Here is a 12,971-nt window from a genome sequence, read left to right on the forward strand (position 1 = left end):
GTGGTGGATTCTACGGTAAAATATTTCCACATGTTAGGCAGAAACCAGATTTCCAACTATTATACTTTATATTACAACCTTATGTAAGACTTAATGCGACTAATACGTTGTGGGTGATTCCGTGATGACCTTTTGAACTTTAATAATGGTTAGACTGTTTAGAATTTATATAAAAATACGGCCAAAACATGGTATCGATGCTAAACTCACTCTCAAACAAGTGAATTTTCAGATAGGATCATATAACACCTTTTTAAAAAAATTATTAATTTTTTATTTTACAATCCCTGCTTCATTTTTTTTAAATATACAAACACATTGATATTTTTATAAAACAAAAAGAAACTCTTTTGCTAAATACAGTTTCATGCCCTTTTATGTTTTAGTGTCTGTTAGTTTTTTGAATTTAAATCTTTCAGCGATCTTAACTGTCACTCAGATGAAACTCGGCCAATTTAGATTTGACATAAAAAAAAGACATAAACCTGAAAAAGTGTATTATTCTAAAATGCTAAATTGTTCAGAGATCATACAACATGAATTTGACATGGTTACAGACACTACAGATTTTTAACAGGCCATCAAGAAGCTTATACTAGTTTTAGTATCAATACTCATTAAACAGTAATCATTTAAAATTATGAGTCTTTATTTAAGTGAGACAGCAAGATAAGCAAAGATTTTAAATACATTTTGACTTGGAAAAAGAACAAGTCTTGGTTTACGAGTATCGAGTATCATGTATCACGCATGCGCTTCTTGTTTTGACGCAGAGCGTCACGTGATCACAACTGAACTTGAACAGTTTTTCTCTCTTGTGGTGCGGAATCGTGGGGAATCGTCTCTTCTGCTGGGTCTTAGTGCTCGTCTCTTACTGGTATAATCAACATCCGTGCTCGCATGTATTGTTTACTATAACACTGTGACCACGTGTGTAGATAAAACATATTTTATTTTGTGTTTGTATGCGTGTGTGTACAGTGCACGTGTAGAGCAAAAGTAAGTTTCCTTAGAGAGGTTAAAGATCCATTTTTTCTTCCTGCTCAGTGATTTTGTTAGTGTGTCGCTCAGTCGAGTGTGATTAGAGAGATTTCTTGTTAATTTGTCTGATAAAACAGTGTTTCTGTTATTTGTGTGTGAAAAGAGTGAAGGAAGGGTAACTGTAAAACGAGGAGGGGGAGAGGAGAGCTTACTTTAGATTTACACACACACAAACACACACACACAGCACAAACGTAACCACTTATCTCTCAGGATTTATTTTAAGGTTTTTTTTAAAAGGTAAAGTACAGGTTAATTTGTTTTATTTTTACTAAATATTTTGTGTTAATTATTTTTATGTATTATTTTTTTTTGGGCTGTGGAACGAATAATTTAAGTTTCCACTATTTCTTCTGGGAAAATTTAATTTGGTTTACGAGTGTTTTGGAATATGAGCATGCTTCTGGAGCGAATTATGGTAGTAATTCAACGGTCTCCTGTACTTTGACCCCTTATTGGAGTGTGTGTGTGTGTGTGTGTGTGTGTGTGTGTGTGTGTGTGTGTGTGTGAGAGAGAGAGTGAGCTAATTTTTTCTTATTATTGATTCTTGGGAAATTTGGATTAGGCAACTTGCTGTTGATCATGTGACTTCTGATTGTCTGATGTCACAGAGGTAAAAGGGTACAGGGTCGAGTGAATTCCAGGGTATTTTCCAAAGCAGTTAGTGGACTGTTTTGATATTTTACCAACAAATATGATTTCCAGAGAGACATATTGCGATATTTATAACGTGACCAAGGCGTGGCTGGATTTAAAACATGACTTTCAGGGTGTAAACTCGGCACATGGTTGAGATGATGATTAACAGGAATACATGATGGGTTCGTTCAGAGGAAATGAACTTTAATCTTGTATGTGTGTGTGTGTGTGTGTGTGTGTGTGTGTGTGTGTGTGTGTGTGTTGTCCACTTAAGAAGAACAGGTTTCTTTTTTCTACAGCTGTTCCCCTATGAGACCCCATGAGAGTTTGCACAGGAAGCTGGTGGAGCAGCGCGGGATAAACACGAGCCGGTCGTAGCGTTAATGGGCTCGACTGCTGAGCTTCCTCAGACTCAGAATAGAGAGAAGTCCAGACTATACAGACAGGTTTAGCGTAGGAGCGTCTCTGCGATTGTTTTCCTGTCCCAGTCAATCATGTTAGTGCATTTATTTATTTATTTATTTTCCTGGGATTATTTGTACAGTTTGTGTGTAAAAATTCACTCCGTATGAAAGTAGAAATAACCGCGAGGCACGTTTCAGATGTTTCAGTCTGAACTGATATAGAGGTAAAGAGTGTGTTCCTTCCTGTGTTCATGATGAAGACACTCCAGGAAGTGTCTTCAGTCTCAAGAACTTTCAGTCTCACACACACACACACACACAGATTTTAAAAAAAAAACTTTCATGGTTTCACTTCTTTTACAGGTCAACCTCAGGTCATGTGACTGATTTGGAGAACACTTAAGTCACCCGATTGAGCCCTTGTGCTTTGTGGGTGTGGGCGGAGTCACTCCGGGAACAGACCACTCCCATAGAGACAGCAGTATTGATTGCTGTGCATCCCTGATTTGACTGTTTCATCTCTGATGAAGTATCCGGCTCAGATAACGCAGTTTGTGCGTTTTGCATTCGGCCCGCTCTTTACCCGCTCTCTTTTTTCCTCTTCCGTTTTAGGGGAGTGTGTGCTGCAGAGGGCCATCCTGGTGAGGAAGAAGCTCTCGCCTAAAGAAGGAGGAGGTTGGCTGTCGGGCACTCTGTTCTGCACCCATTTCCGAGTGGCGTTCGTGCCTGAGGATGGCCCGAGACCAGACGTGAGTCGCTTCTGTTGTGTGGCTAAGTGCAGACCAGTCACCATCATCACCATCATCATCAAAATAATAATAATAATAATAATAATAATAATAATGCATTTATTTATATAGTCCTTTTTAGTCCCTCAAATTCAAACAAAAGTTTGAGTAATAAATGACATTAAAACAATAAAAAAAAAAAAAAGTCATAATCTAAAACATTTAAAATCAATTGGCGATTCAAATGGAGATTTATCATCCTCATCCTCATCATCATCAGAAACGAGGTTGCGTGACTAGCGCGAGATATACCGGCCTACAGTAGGTCACGAACGAGGATGAATCCGCGATCTTCCTAACCGCCTTTGCGTGTTATCCTGACTCCACATCTCTGATGAAGTATCCGGCTCAGATAACGCAGTTTGTCCGTTTTGCATACGGTCCGCTCTTTACCCGCTTTTCTTTTTCCTCTTTTGTTAAGGATAATGCCGATCCTGTGCTGCTCGGGGACCACGACGTCGCTCTGGCCTCCATCGAGAAGGTCGTGGCAGGTAAGGACTTCACGCCGCCCAGGATCCGAGTCGGAGCGCCCCTCAGCGGTGGTAACGTCCCGGTGTGTTCTCTGTTGCAGTGGGGCCGTCTCGAACCAAACTGGTGACGCCGAACTCCTCGCTGAAGTTCACTCCCGAGGAACTGGTGCTGTACTGCAGAGACCTGCGCGTCCTCTGCTTCCTGTTCGACCGACTCACTCCTGACGCCCAGGCTGTGGAGGTGTGTGAGAGATTGTACGCAAAACAACATACGTGATGTTAAGTCGTGTCGCTAGGCACGATGAATTTCGTATTGTGAAACGCATTTTCCTACAGAAAATAATGTAAATGCAGATGATCCGTTCAAATATATAATGTTCAAGATCATATATGCATTGAATAACGTCACAACATTGCACATCATATTGAGTTCCTGTAACCTGTATACAATTTTATAAAAATGTATTAAATGTCAGTATTTATGATCGAATAAGGAAGCGAGAGATTTTACTGATTGGTGACGTATTCAGATGTGAGTTTGTTCATTTGTAGATCACGTACACCATCGCCAAGACGTACCAGCCGCTCAAACCAGGGACCATCCTGTCCTTCCAGAACGCAGCCTTGGGAAGTATCGGTGAGTGAACCCTAGTCACGTGAGTAATGTTTCTGACGCTGCGTTTACACAAACTGACGTAACGTTTACACAAACTCGCTTTTAATTAAGAAAGACTTCTTTGTTTCTTTGTTCGGTCTATAAACAATCAGAACAGTCTGTGTTCTAGCCGCGCTCCGAGAGGAGCATCTGCACGTCGCGAGTGTGCACTGATTGTCCTCGTCATCATCCGCATCCTAACATTTACTACGCAAACAAAATCATTTGAAGGAATGTGAGCCGAGAAGCTCTCCCCTGAGCGGCCGTTAACCTGCTGAATAATGCAGAGTAACCTGACCTCCTGGCCTTTACTCAACCCTTGCAAGCCGTGCAAGTGTGTGTGTGTGGTCGCACTAGTGCCTCCATAATATCACCAGCTCATCGAATAGATTTCACATTCAGACTCGGTCCATCTCCATTTGCAGAAATGAAGCAGTTCCTGAGCAACCGGAGGCGTGACCCGAGCATGAACTGGTTCGAGAGCGCAGCGGACTGGGAGCAGGAACTGGAAAGGACCGGAGCCACCGGCTGGAGGATCAGCGCCGTCAACGACCGCTTCGAAATGTCCACCAGGTAACACACACACACACACAACTGACCTTTAACAAGTCCAGAGGAATTCCAGTTTACATGAGATATAAACAGAATAAGTTTTTTTTTTTTTTTAAAAGAAGTGTGATGTTTGGGCTTTAGCACCACCTGCTGTCTGTCAGGTGAATTACAGTATTACAGTAGAACCAGCTCACTCACTCACTTATCTTCTATACCGCTTTATCCTGTATTCAGGGTCACAGGAAGGGGGCTTGGGGGACAAGGCCTGGCCGAGTATAACCAGCTTTCCTTCAAAATCAACACCACACATTATTTTGGGGAAAAAATCAGCTATAAGTTCTGTATTAATGTAACAAATTATTCATATATGTAGGAAACTTTATTCACATTACGCTTATTCGTGTATATTAACTAAAAAGGAGAATACAGAGAAAAGTTTTACTGTTCACTAATTAATTAGTCCTGATGATTTTTTATATCAAATCCCTCCTTTTTTATTTGGACAACAGATTTATCCGGATTGCTTGAGGAATTTTTACTTGCTTATTTATTTTCTCTTTTCTCTTTCTGCTCTCCAGTCTGTCCAGGTTTAACGTGGTTCCTCAGAAGGTCCTGGACACCGAGCTGAAGAAAACATTTGCGCATTTTAACGAGGGCCGGATCCCGGTGAGTACAAGGGGGTGTGCAAGACTTGACAGTAAAACTGCGTGTATGTCAGTGTGAAGTCTTATCCGGCCCGTCCTCCGCAGCGCTGGTGTTGGCGGCATCCACGCGGCAGCGACCTGCTCCGCATGGCCAGCTTTCAGAACAACATCTATCACGAGAAAGACGACATCCGGTGTGTATCCTTTTTTTTTTTTACTTTCACATTTGCAGCTTGTTTACCGAGAAGTTTATATCCAGTTGCATTTTAAAAATTTACATTTAATGTAGTGTAAGAACTAAAATGTATTTTTATGTAAGTGTGACGTGTTTGGTTCGATAAAAACGAACTTTTATGAGGTTGTTTTGTTCGTGTGGATCAATTGAACAAGTGTGAAGCGAGACTGCTTGAAAAGGAGGGTCCACTTCCGAATGAATTCTGGTGCGGTTCGATTGAAATGTGAACGCACCACGGACCAAAGATGCGGACATGTAGTCGACAAAGTCTGCTTTGCATGGCACTGGATTGGTTTTAAAAGCTGCTGAAATAAAAAAGGGACAAAATATAAATATAACACAATTTATAAGTTTAACACCACCAGATCGAATACTACATTTAATGACCATCCAAGAACATTCACTATCGATAGCGCACTAAAGTGCAGCCGCGCAAGTGATAGCTCTTAAGTGTTTACGAATGTACACCAGTTGAAGAGTCTGATGAAATATCTTGTGTTTTTCGTGCTCTCGCGCGGCAGGCAGACGCAGGAGCGTGGAGAGTCCAGCAAGGAGAACATATCGCCGCTTGTCTTTTATTTTTTTTATTTGCTTTTATGTGGGAGACGGTTGGCACCTGTGACTGTCTGGATTAAAGCTGGTTGCCAAATTAAACCGATATTCAGCTCATGTTAATTTTACTTAGCAATCCTTAGCAAACACAAGTTAGCTGGCTAGTAAACTAGCTCACGATAATCATGAAGCGAAATGCACAAATGAACAGAAATGTTCTAGAGCTTAGAATTACATCGTGATTATTCGCAGTTACAGTACTGTATGTTCATTAGCTATGTTGTTGGAAACATGTTAGAAACACTTGGTGCAAAGCACTGGAGTTCATTTACTGACTTAAAGAAACTCTCTAGATGATGATGATGATGATATCCTGTATAATCCACATTCCTTCTGTTCTGTCTTTTGGTCTGATTTTAAAAAAACGCTAGTGTGAACGCCAAGTGAACCAGGACCAGGATGAACTACTAGAGTGAAAACACCCTAAAAATATTTCACTTTCAAAATATACCTTAAAATATATGGATATATCTAGTCATAGATGAAACATATATACAGTACGTATTATTTCATGCTAATGTACCACAGCGCTCTTGAATTCTGGCTTCTGATTGGTCAGGGGTTAATTCATTATTTTATGACGATAGAACATCTACAAATCACAGGTTTTTATTAATGCACTTATTTTAATATATTGTTAGATTATTAGGTGCTTTTTTTTTGTAAGGAGCTGGTTATTTATTTATTTATTTACAGAAGGAGTCTCCAGTGTCAGAGCTGTGTAACAGTCAGAATAAAGCTGTGAATTTAGCTTCAGGACGGAGGAGGTTAGGTTTTTTCGTACATCCAGTATGACAAGCTGTTTGTCACTGATTGTGTTACTATAATAACTCGACACGGGGTGTTTTATTTCGAATGGGTATAAAAACAAAAAGTTTACATTTTCCACTGGTTTGCCACACAGAGGTCTCATGAGGTCGCTGTATTGATGGACTATACAGTACTGTAATATAGTAGTCCAGTGCCCACGCAGTCAGTAATAAGTTTTCTAACAGTGCTGTCATGGGCAGGAACCTGGAGCTGATCCTGTTCGGTGGCCAGACGCAGTGTGTGGTGATGGATCTGAGCGACGAAATGCCTCCGGCCGCAGACGTGCAGCTCGCACACACACGGCTCCGCTCCCTGTGCCTCGGAGGTGAGGAATTTAACACTCCGAGCCTTAAACCGACACAGCCTGCGTTCACAAGATCATACAAGACTCTATAGAGGGGTGGGAAATTCCAGCACTCGAGCCGGGTACTATACATAGACATGATAAAGATGTGAAGAGTGTAAAGAAAGAATGACCTCAGTGGATAGAGATGTAGAAATCTGTGACATGGTCCTTCAGGGCTGGAGGGTTCTTTCAGCTCCAGATCAGAAACGTGATCATGACTCTCAGGTTTATCCAGAACGGTGTGTTTTGTTGAATTCTTATATATAATTGTCACCGAATCTTGTGTGAGTGTTTGAGCACTTAATGTACAGTACTTACTGTGCAAAAGTCCTGACCCATTTTTCCTTTGTATTAGATTAAATAAAAGAAATGGGAACAAATGTTTTACTTCAACAGGCTGCAAAGTATCTAAAGAATTTTTAAGAATATAAAAAAAAATTTTTTGTAAAACCTCAGCAGCCTCATTTCCCCTCTCGTCTGTTCCAACCACTCAGCATCAGCAGTATACTAATCAGTAAACTAATAAGTTCCGCTTTTTTAAATTCTTTTAAACAAATTATGATGAAAAGAGGGAGTCAAGACTTTTGCACAGTACTTTGCGCCCAGATACCTCTAAAAAAAATCTTATTCACTGTCAAAGAAAATGACTATTTAACTCGACAGGATCTTGTATCTATTCCTCCAGATATTTCGTCCTCCATGTCCGTGCCGGATGATAAGTGGCTTTCCACTCTGGAGGGAACTCACTGGCTGGATTACACCAGGTACCGCCGCCACTCATCACTAGGCTCCGACTCCCTTCGCTGTAAAAAAACAAATCATCTGAGTTTATGAGGACACTTTCACTTTGCAGAATTAAATGAGTTTCTGGTTATTAATTTCTGCTCGTGTTTATCGACTCGAGTCGCTAACCGGATTAGGGAATGAAAAGCCAGATACCCCCCGATGGAACAGTTTTCCATAAACTGCTCGTGTAAACTCATTACATTTCAATCTGCTTACTAATAATGTGAGCTGAATAAATTGAACTGATTCCCTTTTATTAATATAAAACCTGGTCTGAGCCTGTCATTTAAAACCTTATATGAAAATATTATATTTTGATGATTAATAAATTGTATAATACACCATAAATTCTTAAAAATGGCCCATAAAAATTTCAAACCCCAGGCTCTATGAATGTGCATGAATTGAATTGTAAATGTAGTTTATTGGGGTTTTATGTGACAGACCAACACAAAGTGGCTCATAATTGTGAAGTGGAAGTAAAATTATAAATCAGTTTCAAAATTTCTAAAAAAATGTGACGTGCATTTGTATTCAACCCCCCTTTACTCTGATACCCCTAAATGAAATCCAGTAGTGACTTCTGAAGGCAATGGCTTCCACTTGCCATTTTTGGATTTTGGTAAGGGCCATCAACGACAACCTTTGTGCATCGCATTCTAGAAATTTGGTGACGTAAATAACAATAAAAATGTATTTTGATTGTGATGGTGCTGTTATTCTTGAGGATTCTTTTCTCTGATCACACTTTTTAGATGCTTATTTGTAAAAGATTTTAAAAACCATTTATCATTTTTCTTCCACTTCACAATTATGTGCCACTTCGCTTGTTTTGGTCTCTCACATCCATCACCTCAAATCCCAATAAAAGTTTGGTTGTAACGTGACAAAACGTGAAAAAGTTCAAGGGGTATCAATATTTTTGCAGGACAGTTATTAACACAGTATGATGTTACCATGACAACCACTGTTATGTTCGTTAGCTATGTTGTAAGATAGCAAGAAACACATGGTCATACTCGATTCAGAGCATTCCCTTCATTCAGGTACCTCGAAACAGACTAGTCTTTAGCTCCGCCCATTATTCACTTGTATACAGACAATACAGTATTTATTATGGATGAGAAACTTCATGGGTACAATATCACGATACCTAGGTGGTGATAAAATTTGAATAGCGGTTCTGTAAGTAAAACGATTTTATAAATATGCAGATTCGATGTAAATTGTTTTGTTTTCAGATTTTGTTACAATTTTAGACAAATTTGGCAAAATAATGCTGTGCTGCCACCTGTAGGATTATAGAGGAACTGCAGCAATATACCACCTCAAACAGAAACATGTATAAATAAAAAGAAAACCATTTATAAAAAAAAAAAATTTTACCACAAAAAGAATCATGATGTGTAACGGAATCGATTTTCTCCCAAATGGCAACTTCAGCTATGTTGTCACATGGCTAACTTGGGAAACTGTATTTTTATTATTTTATTATTATTTATTATGATTATTATTAAATGTATTATTATTATTATTTCTTTTAACTGAGTTGTGTGTGTGTGCGCGCGCATTAGATGCTGCCTGAGAAAAGCCGCAGAAGTGACCTGCTTGCTCCAGAGAGGTCAATTAACCGTCGTTCTACAAGGTGCGTCTTTATCACCAGAGTATTTATTTTTTCACCACCAGCGCAAAGAAAAACCTTTAAAACGCAGCCTCGTCTCTTCCACTCAGTGACTCAACCACTGCTAAAAATACCCGGCAGGGTGAGATGAATAAGCATGACGACTACATTATGAACATGTAGGTTGATGCTGACCTGTACGTGTGAAAACCTGACTCATGCTCTACATCATACGCAACGCTAATTTAAAACATGCGGAAAATCATGTAACGATAATTAATAGATCAGTTGATGGGGTGTACATTTTTTAGCACTCTTTACCAACAACGATTCAGGTGACTTCTAGAAATAGCAGAGAATAACAGGGGAAATGAGTGTGTGGTGGTTCTCAGTAGATGTGTTGTGAAGGGGTGAAATAAATAAGACCTGAAGCCCAGTGCAACCACAAGAGGGCGCAGTGCTACAAGAGGGACTGTTGTACTGCTTTTTCTCTCGCTTTTGCATTTTGTGACCATTATATCATAACGGAACAATTAGGTTTGTGATGTCTAAATTTACGGGTTCAGTTCTTAGTCCCTGATCTAGCGCACTAGCATGAGGATGTTTCTCTAACCAAAGTTTATTAAGTCAAGTTAAGTTAAGTAGGCTTTCATTGTCATTTCTACCATATACCGCTCAGTTCACAGTGAAACGAAATGATGTTTCTTCAGGGCTAAGGTGCTACATACAACATTAATTAACAAAACTAGTTAGCTAACGCGCCTAATTAGCCGACTAGCAAAGAACAAATTAACAAAACTATTTAAGAGTCATACAAAAGATAGTTCTTCTATAAGTCGCTCCAGATGATGTCAACTACTGAACTCCATTAAAAACATTTGTTAGTCCTACACTCTTAAAAGCACAAGTAGAATATAAACATCTTTCAGAATGAACAGGATTTTTTTGTGTAATGCCTTACTGAATGTGTATGAGTCACGATAAATACAACCTGTCTCATAAATGTTAACTGTGCAACAATTTGGTGACTCAAAAAAACTCAAATATCAATGAGCAGGACAGGATTTTTATCACTATTATTATCACTGATTGATTGTAGTGGTGCTGTTATTCTTGGAAATTTGTTCCCTTTGTGTTGTTGACTCTGTGCTCATCGGTGTTGTCCCCGCAGAGCCAGAGGACCGGGACATGAACTGCGTGGTGTCCAGTCTGGTGCAGGTGATGTGTGACCCGCACTGCCGTACCATTGCAGGCTTCCAGAGCCTGGTGCAGAAGGAGTGGGTCATGGCGGGACACCGGTTCCTCAGCCGCATCAACTACCACCGGGACAGCGACAAAGAGGAGGTCAGAGTGCAGATATTTTTTTAAAGATGTACATCAGCACCTCTGCCAGGAGGTTAACTGTGTCCAAAAATTCTCCAGCGGTCGTCAATATATTGGGCGGGAAACACTGGGTTAAGATTTTTCTACAGTATATCCTTTTACTGTATTTCTTAAATGGGTTGTCCATGCGTGGTCTGAATTGCGGTCTAAAAATATGTCCATGTGCTCAAGGTGATATACAACGCGTGTTTGGTGTTCTGTGTTTAATGTGTTCAGGCTCCGATCTTCCTGCTCTTCCTGGACTGTGTGTGGCAGCTGTGGGCTCAGTTTCCGGCCCGTTTCCAGCTGACTGAGTCCTACCTGCTGGCCCTTCATGACAGCCTGCAGCTGCCTCTGTTCAACACCTTCCTGGCCAATTGTCAGCGAGAGCGATGTCGCCGATCACAGGTACACACACACACTAATTCCCTCTAAACCGGGTCATCTACACACTCGGGATTGAGTTGTTTTTTTTTTAAATACCACAGATTTTAAATTCTTGATTTTTGTTCAGAAGGTGTTAATTGATTTTTGCTAGTAACAGCTCATCACAGGGACTGGTAGAATCAATGCTAAAGAGATAAGAATTGCAAAAAGCCCCTTTACTTAACTGATATACAGTACACTGTGGTCTTCTATACCTCTCTTCATATTTAATACTCGATTTAATGTGTTTTTTTTTTGTGCAGCACTTGTCACCGAGCTACACTCCAGTAAACGGGCTAAGAGAGTTACCCAGAGGCTCAGCCGAAGAGCCAGTGGACCCTCCCTACCCCTCTGTATGGGACTGGGCCCTGCAGTATAGCAGTAAGAGACGGGCCCTGTTCACCCAGCCTGTGTGCCGACCCGTTTCCCCTGCACCTGTCCTCAACGGCAACCTTAACACCAACCTGCAGCCAGAGTGGGTAAGTATATGGAAGGGCACATAGGTAAAGAAAAGACTGGTGAGTGTGGCTATGGAGACTGGTGGGCAATCGTGTTGAGGATACAAAGAGCATGTAGTGTGGAATGTGGGTGGACATTTAGTTAACAATGAAGGATTTCATATAGGGGCCACCTGGATGAGGATACAGGGGGGGGTGCCTTTGCGTCAGGATACCGGGGGGGGGCCTTTGCGTGAGGATACCGGGGGGCATATTGGCGGGCTTGTGTTTAAGGATACAGATGGGATATAGGCAGACTTGTGGTTTAGGATACAGGCGGTATATAGGCAGGCTGTGGGTTGAGGATACAGGCGGAATATACGCAGGCTTGTGGTTGAGGATATAGGTGGGTTTGTGGTTGAGGGGGTATATACCGTAGCTATACTAATAAAGTTGAGTTGAGTAGGTAGGTTTGTAATTGAGGGAATCGGAAGGCTTGTGGTTGAGGATACAGGGGACATATGTGGGCTTGTGGTTAAGGATACAGGGGGTATATAGGTGGGCTTGTGGTTGAGGAAATAGGTAGGTTTGTGGTTGAGGATACAGGGAGTATAGAGATGGGCTTATGGTTAAGGATACTGGGGGGGGGATAGAGTGTGTGTGTACCTGTGATCGGCGGCATCGCTCTCGCTGACAGTTGGCCAGGAAGGGGGAATAGAGGTGGGCTTGTGGTTGAGGATACTGGGGGTATAGAGGTGGGCTTGTGGTTGAGGATACTGGGGGTATAGAGGTGGGCTTGTGGTTGAGGATACTGGGGTATTGAAGGTGGGTTTGTGGTTGAGGATACTGGGGTATAGAAGGTGGGCTTGTGGTTGAGGATACAGGTTCATAGAGGTGGGCTTGTGGTTGAGGATACATAGAGTATGTCTGTAAGGAAACACGAGGCATATGGGAGGACATGAGGTTGAGGATACAGTAGGCATGTGGGTAAGTATGCATGTTTAAGATGCAGATGAACATGTAGGGGGCATCTGAGTGGGCAATGTGTGAGGGATACAGGTGGGCCAGTGAACCGGCATGTAGTTGGGTACAAGGAGGAAATCTGGGTCATTATTGCTTGTGTTGAGTCATTGGATGCTAATT

The 12,971-nt window shown here is 41.1% G+C and overlaps 1 protein-coding gene across 1 annotated transcript in view; it reads left to right on the forward strand.

Moving 5' to 3' along the window:
- mtmr11 (myotubularin related protein 11) overlaps positions 1–12,971 on the forward strand; it is a 31,989-nt gene that overhangs the window by 15,570 nt on the left and 3,448 nt on the right. The window contains exons 3-15 of the mRNA XM_053487912.1: positions 2,697–2,833; positions 3,294–3,363; positions 3,444–3,583; positions 3,895–3,979; positions 4,423–4,570; positions 5,128–5,215; positions 5,299–5,387; positions 7,051–7,175; positions 7,882–7,960; positions 9,557–9,627; positions 10,775–10,947; positions 11,203–11,373; positions 11,655–11,870. Coding sequence (XP_053343887.1) covers positions 2,697–2,833; positions 3,294–3,363; positions 3,444–3,583; positions 3,895–3,979; positions 4,423–4,570; positions 5,128–5,215; positions 5,299–5,387; positions 7,051–7,175; positions 7,882–7,960; positions 9,557–9,627; positions 10,775–10,947; positions 11,203–11,373; positions 11,655–11,870 — 1,592 coding nt within the window. The remainder of the gene's footprint in view (positions 1–2,696; positions 2,834–3,293; positions 3,364–3,443; positions 3,584–3,894; positions 3,980–4,422; positions 4,571–5,127; positions 5,216–5,298; positions 5,388–7,050; positions 7,176–7,881; positions 7,961–9,556; positions 9,628–10,774; positions 10,948–11,202; positions 11,374–11,654; positions 11,871–12,971) is intronic.

Source organism: Clarias gariepinus, chromosome 26, assembly GCF_024256425.1.
Source record: "Clarias gariepinus isolate MV-2021 ecotype Netherlands chromosome 26, CGAR_prim_01v2, whole genome shotgun sequence".
In the NCBI taxonomy this organism is placed as follows: Eukaryota; Metazoa; Chordata; class Actinopteri; order Siluriformes; family Clariidae; genus Clarias; species Clarias gariepinus.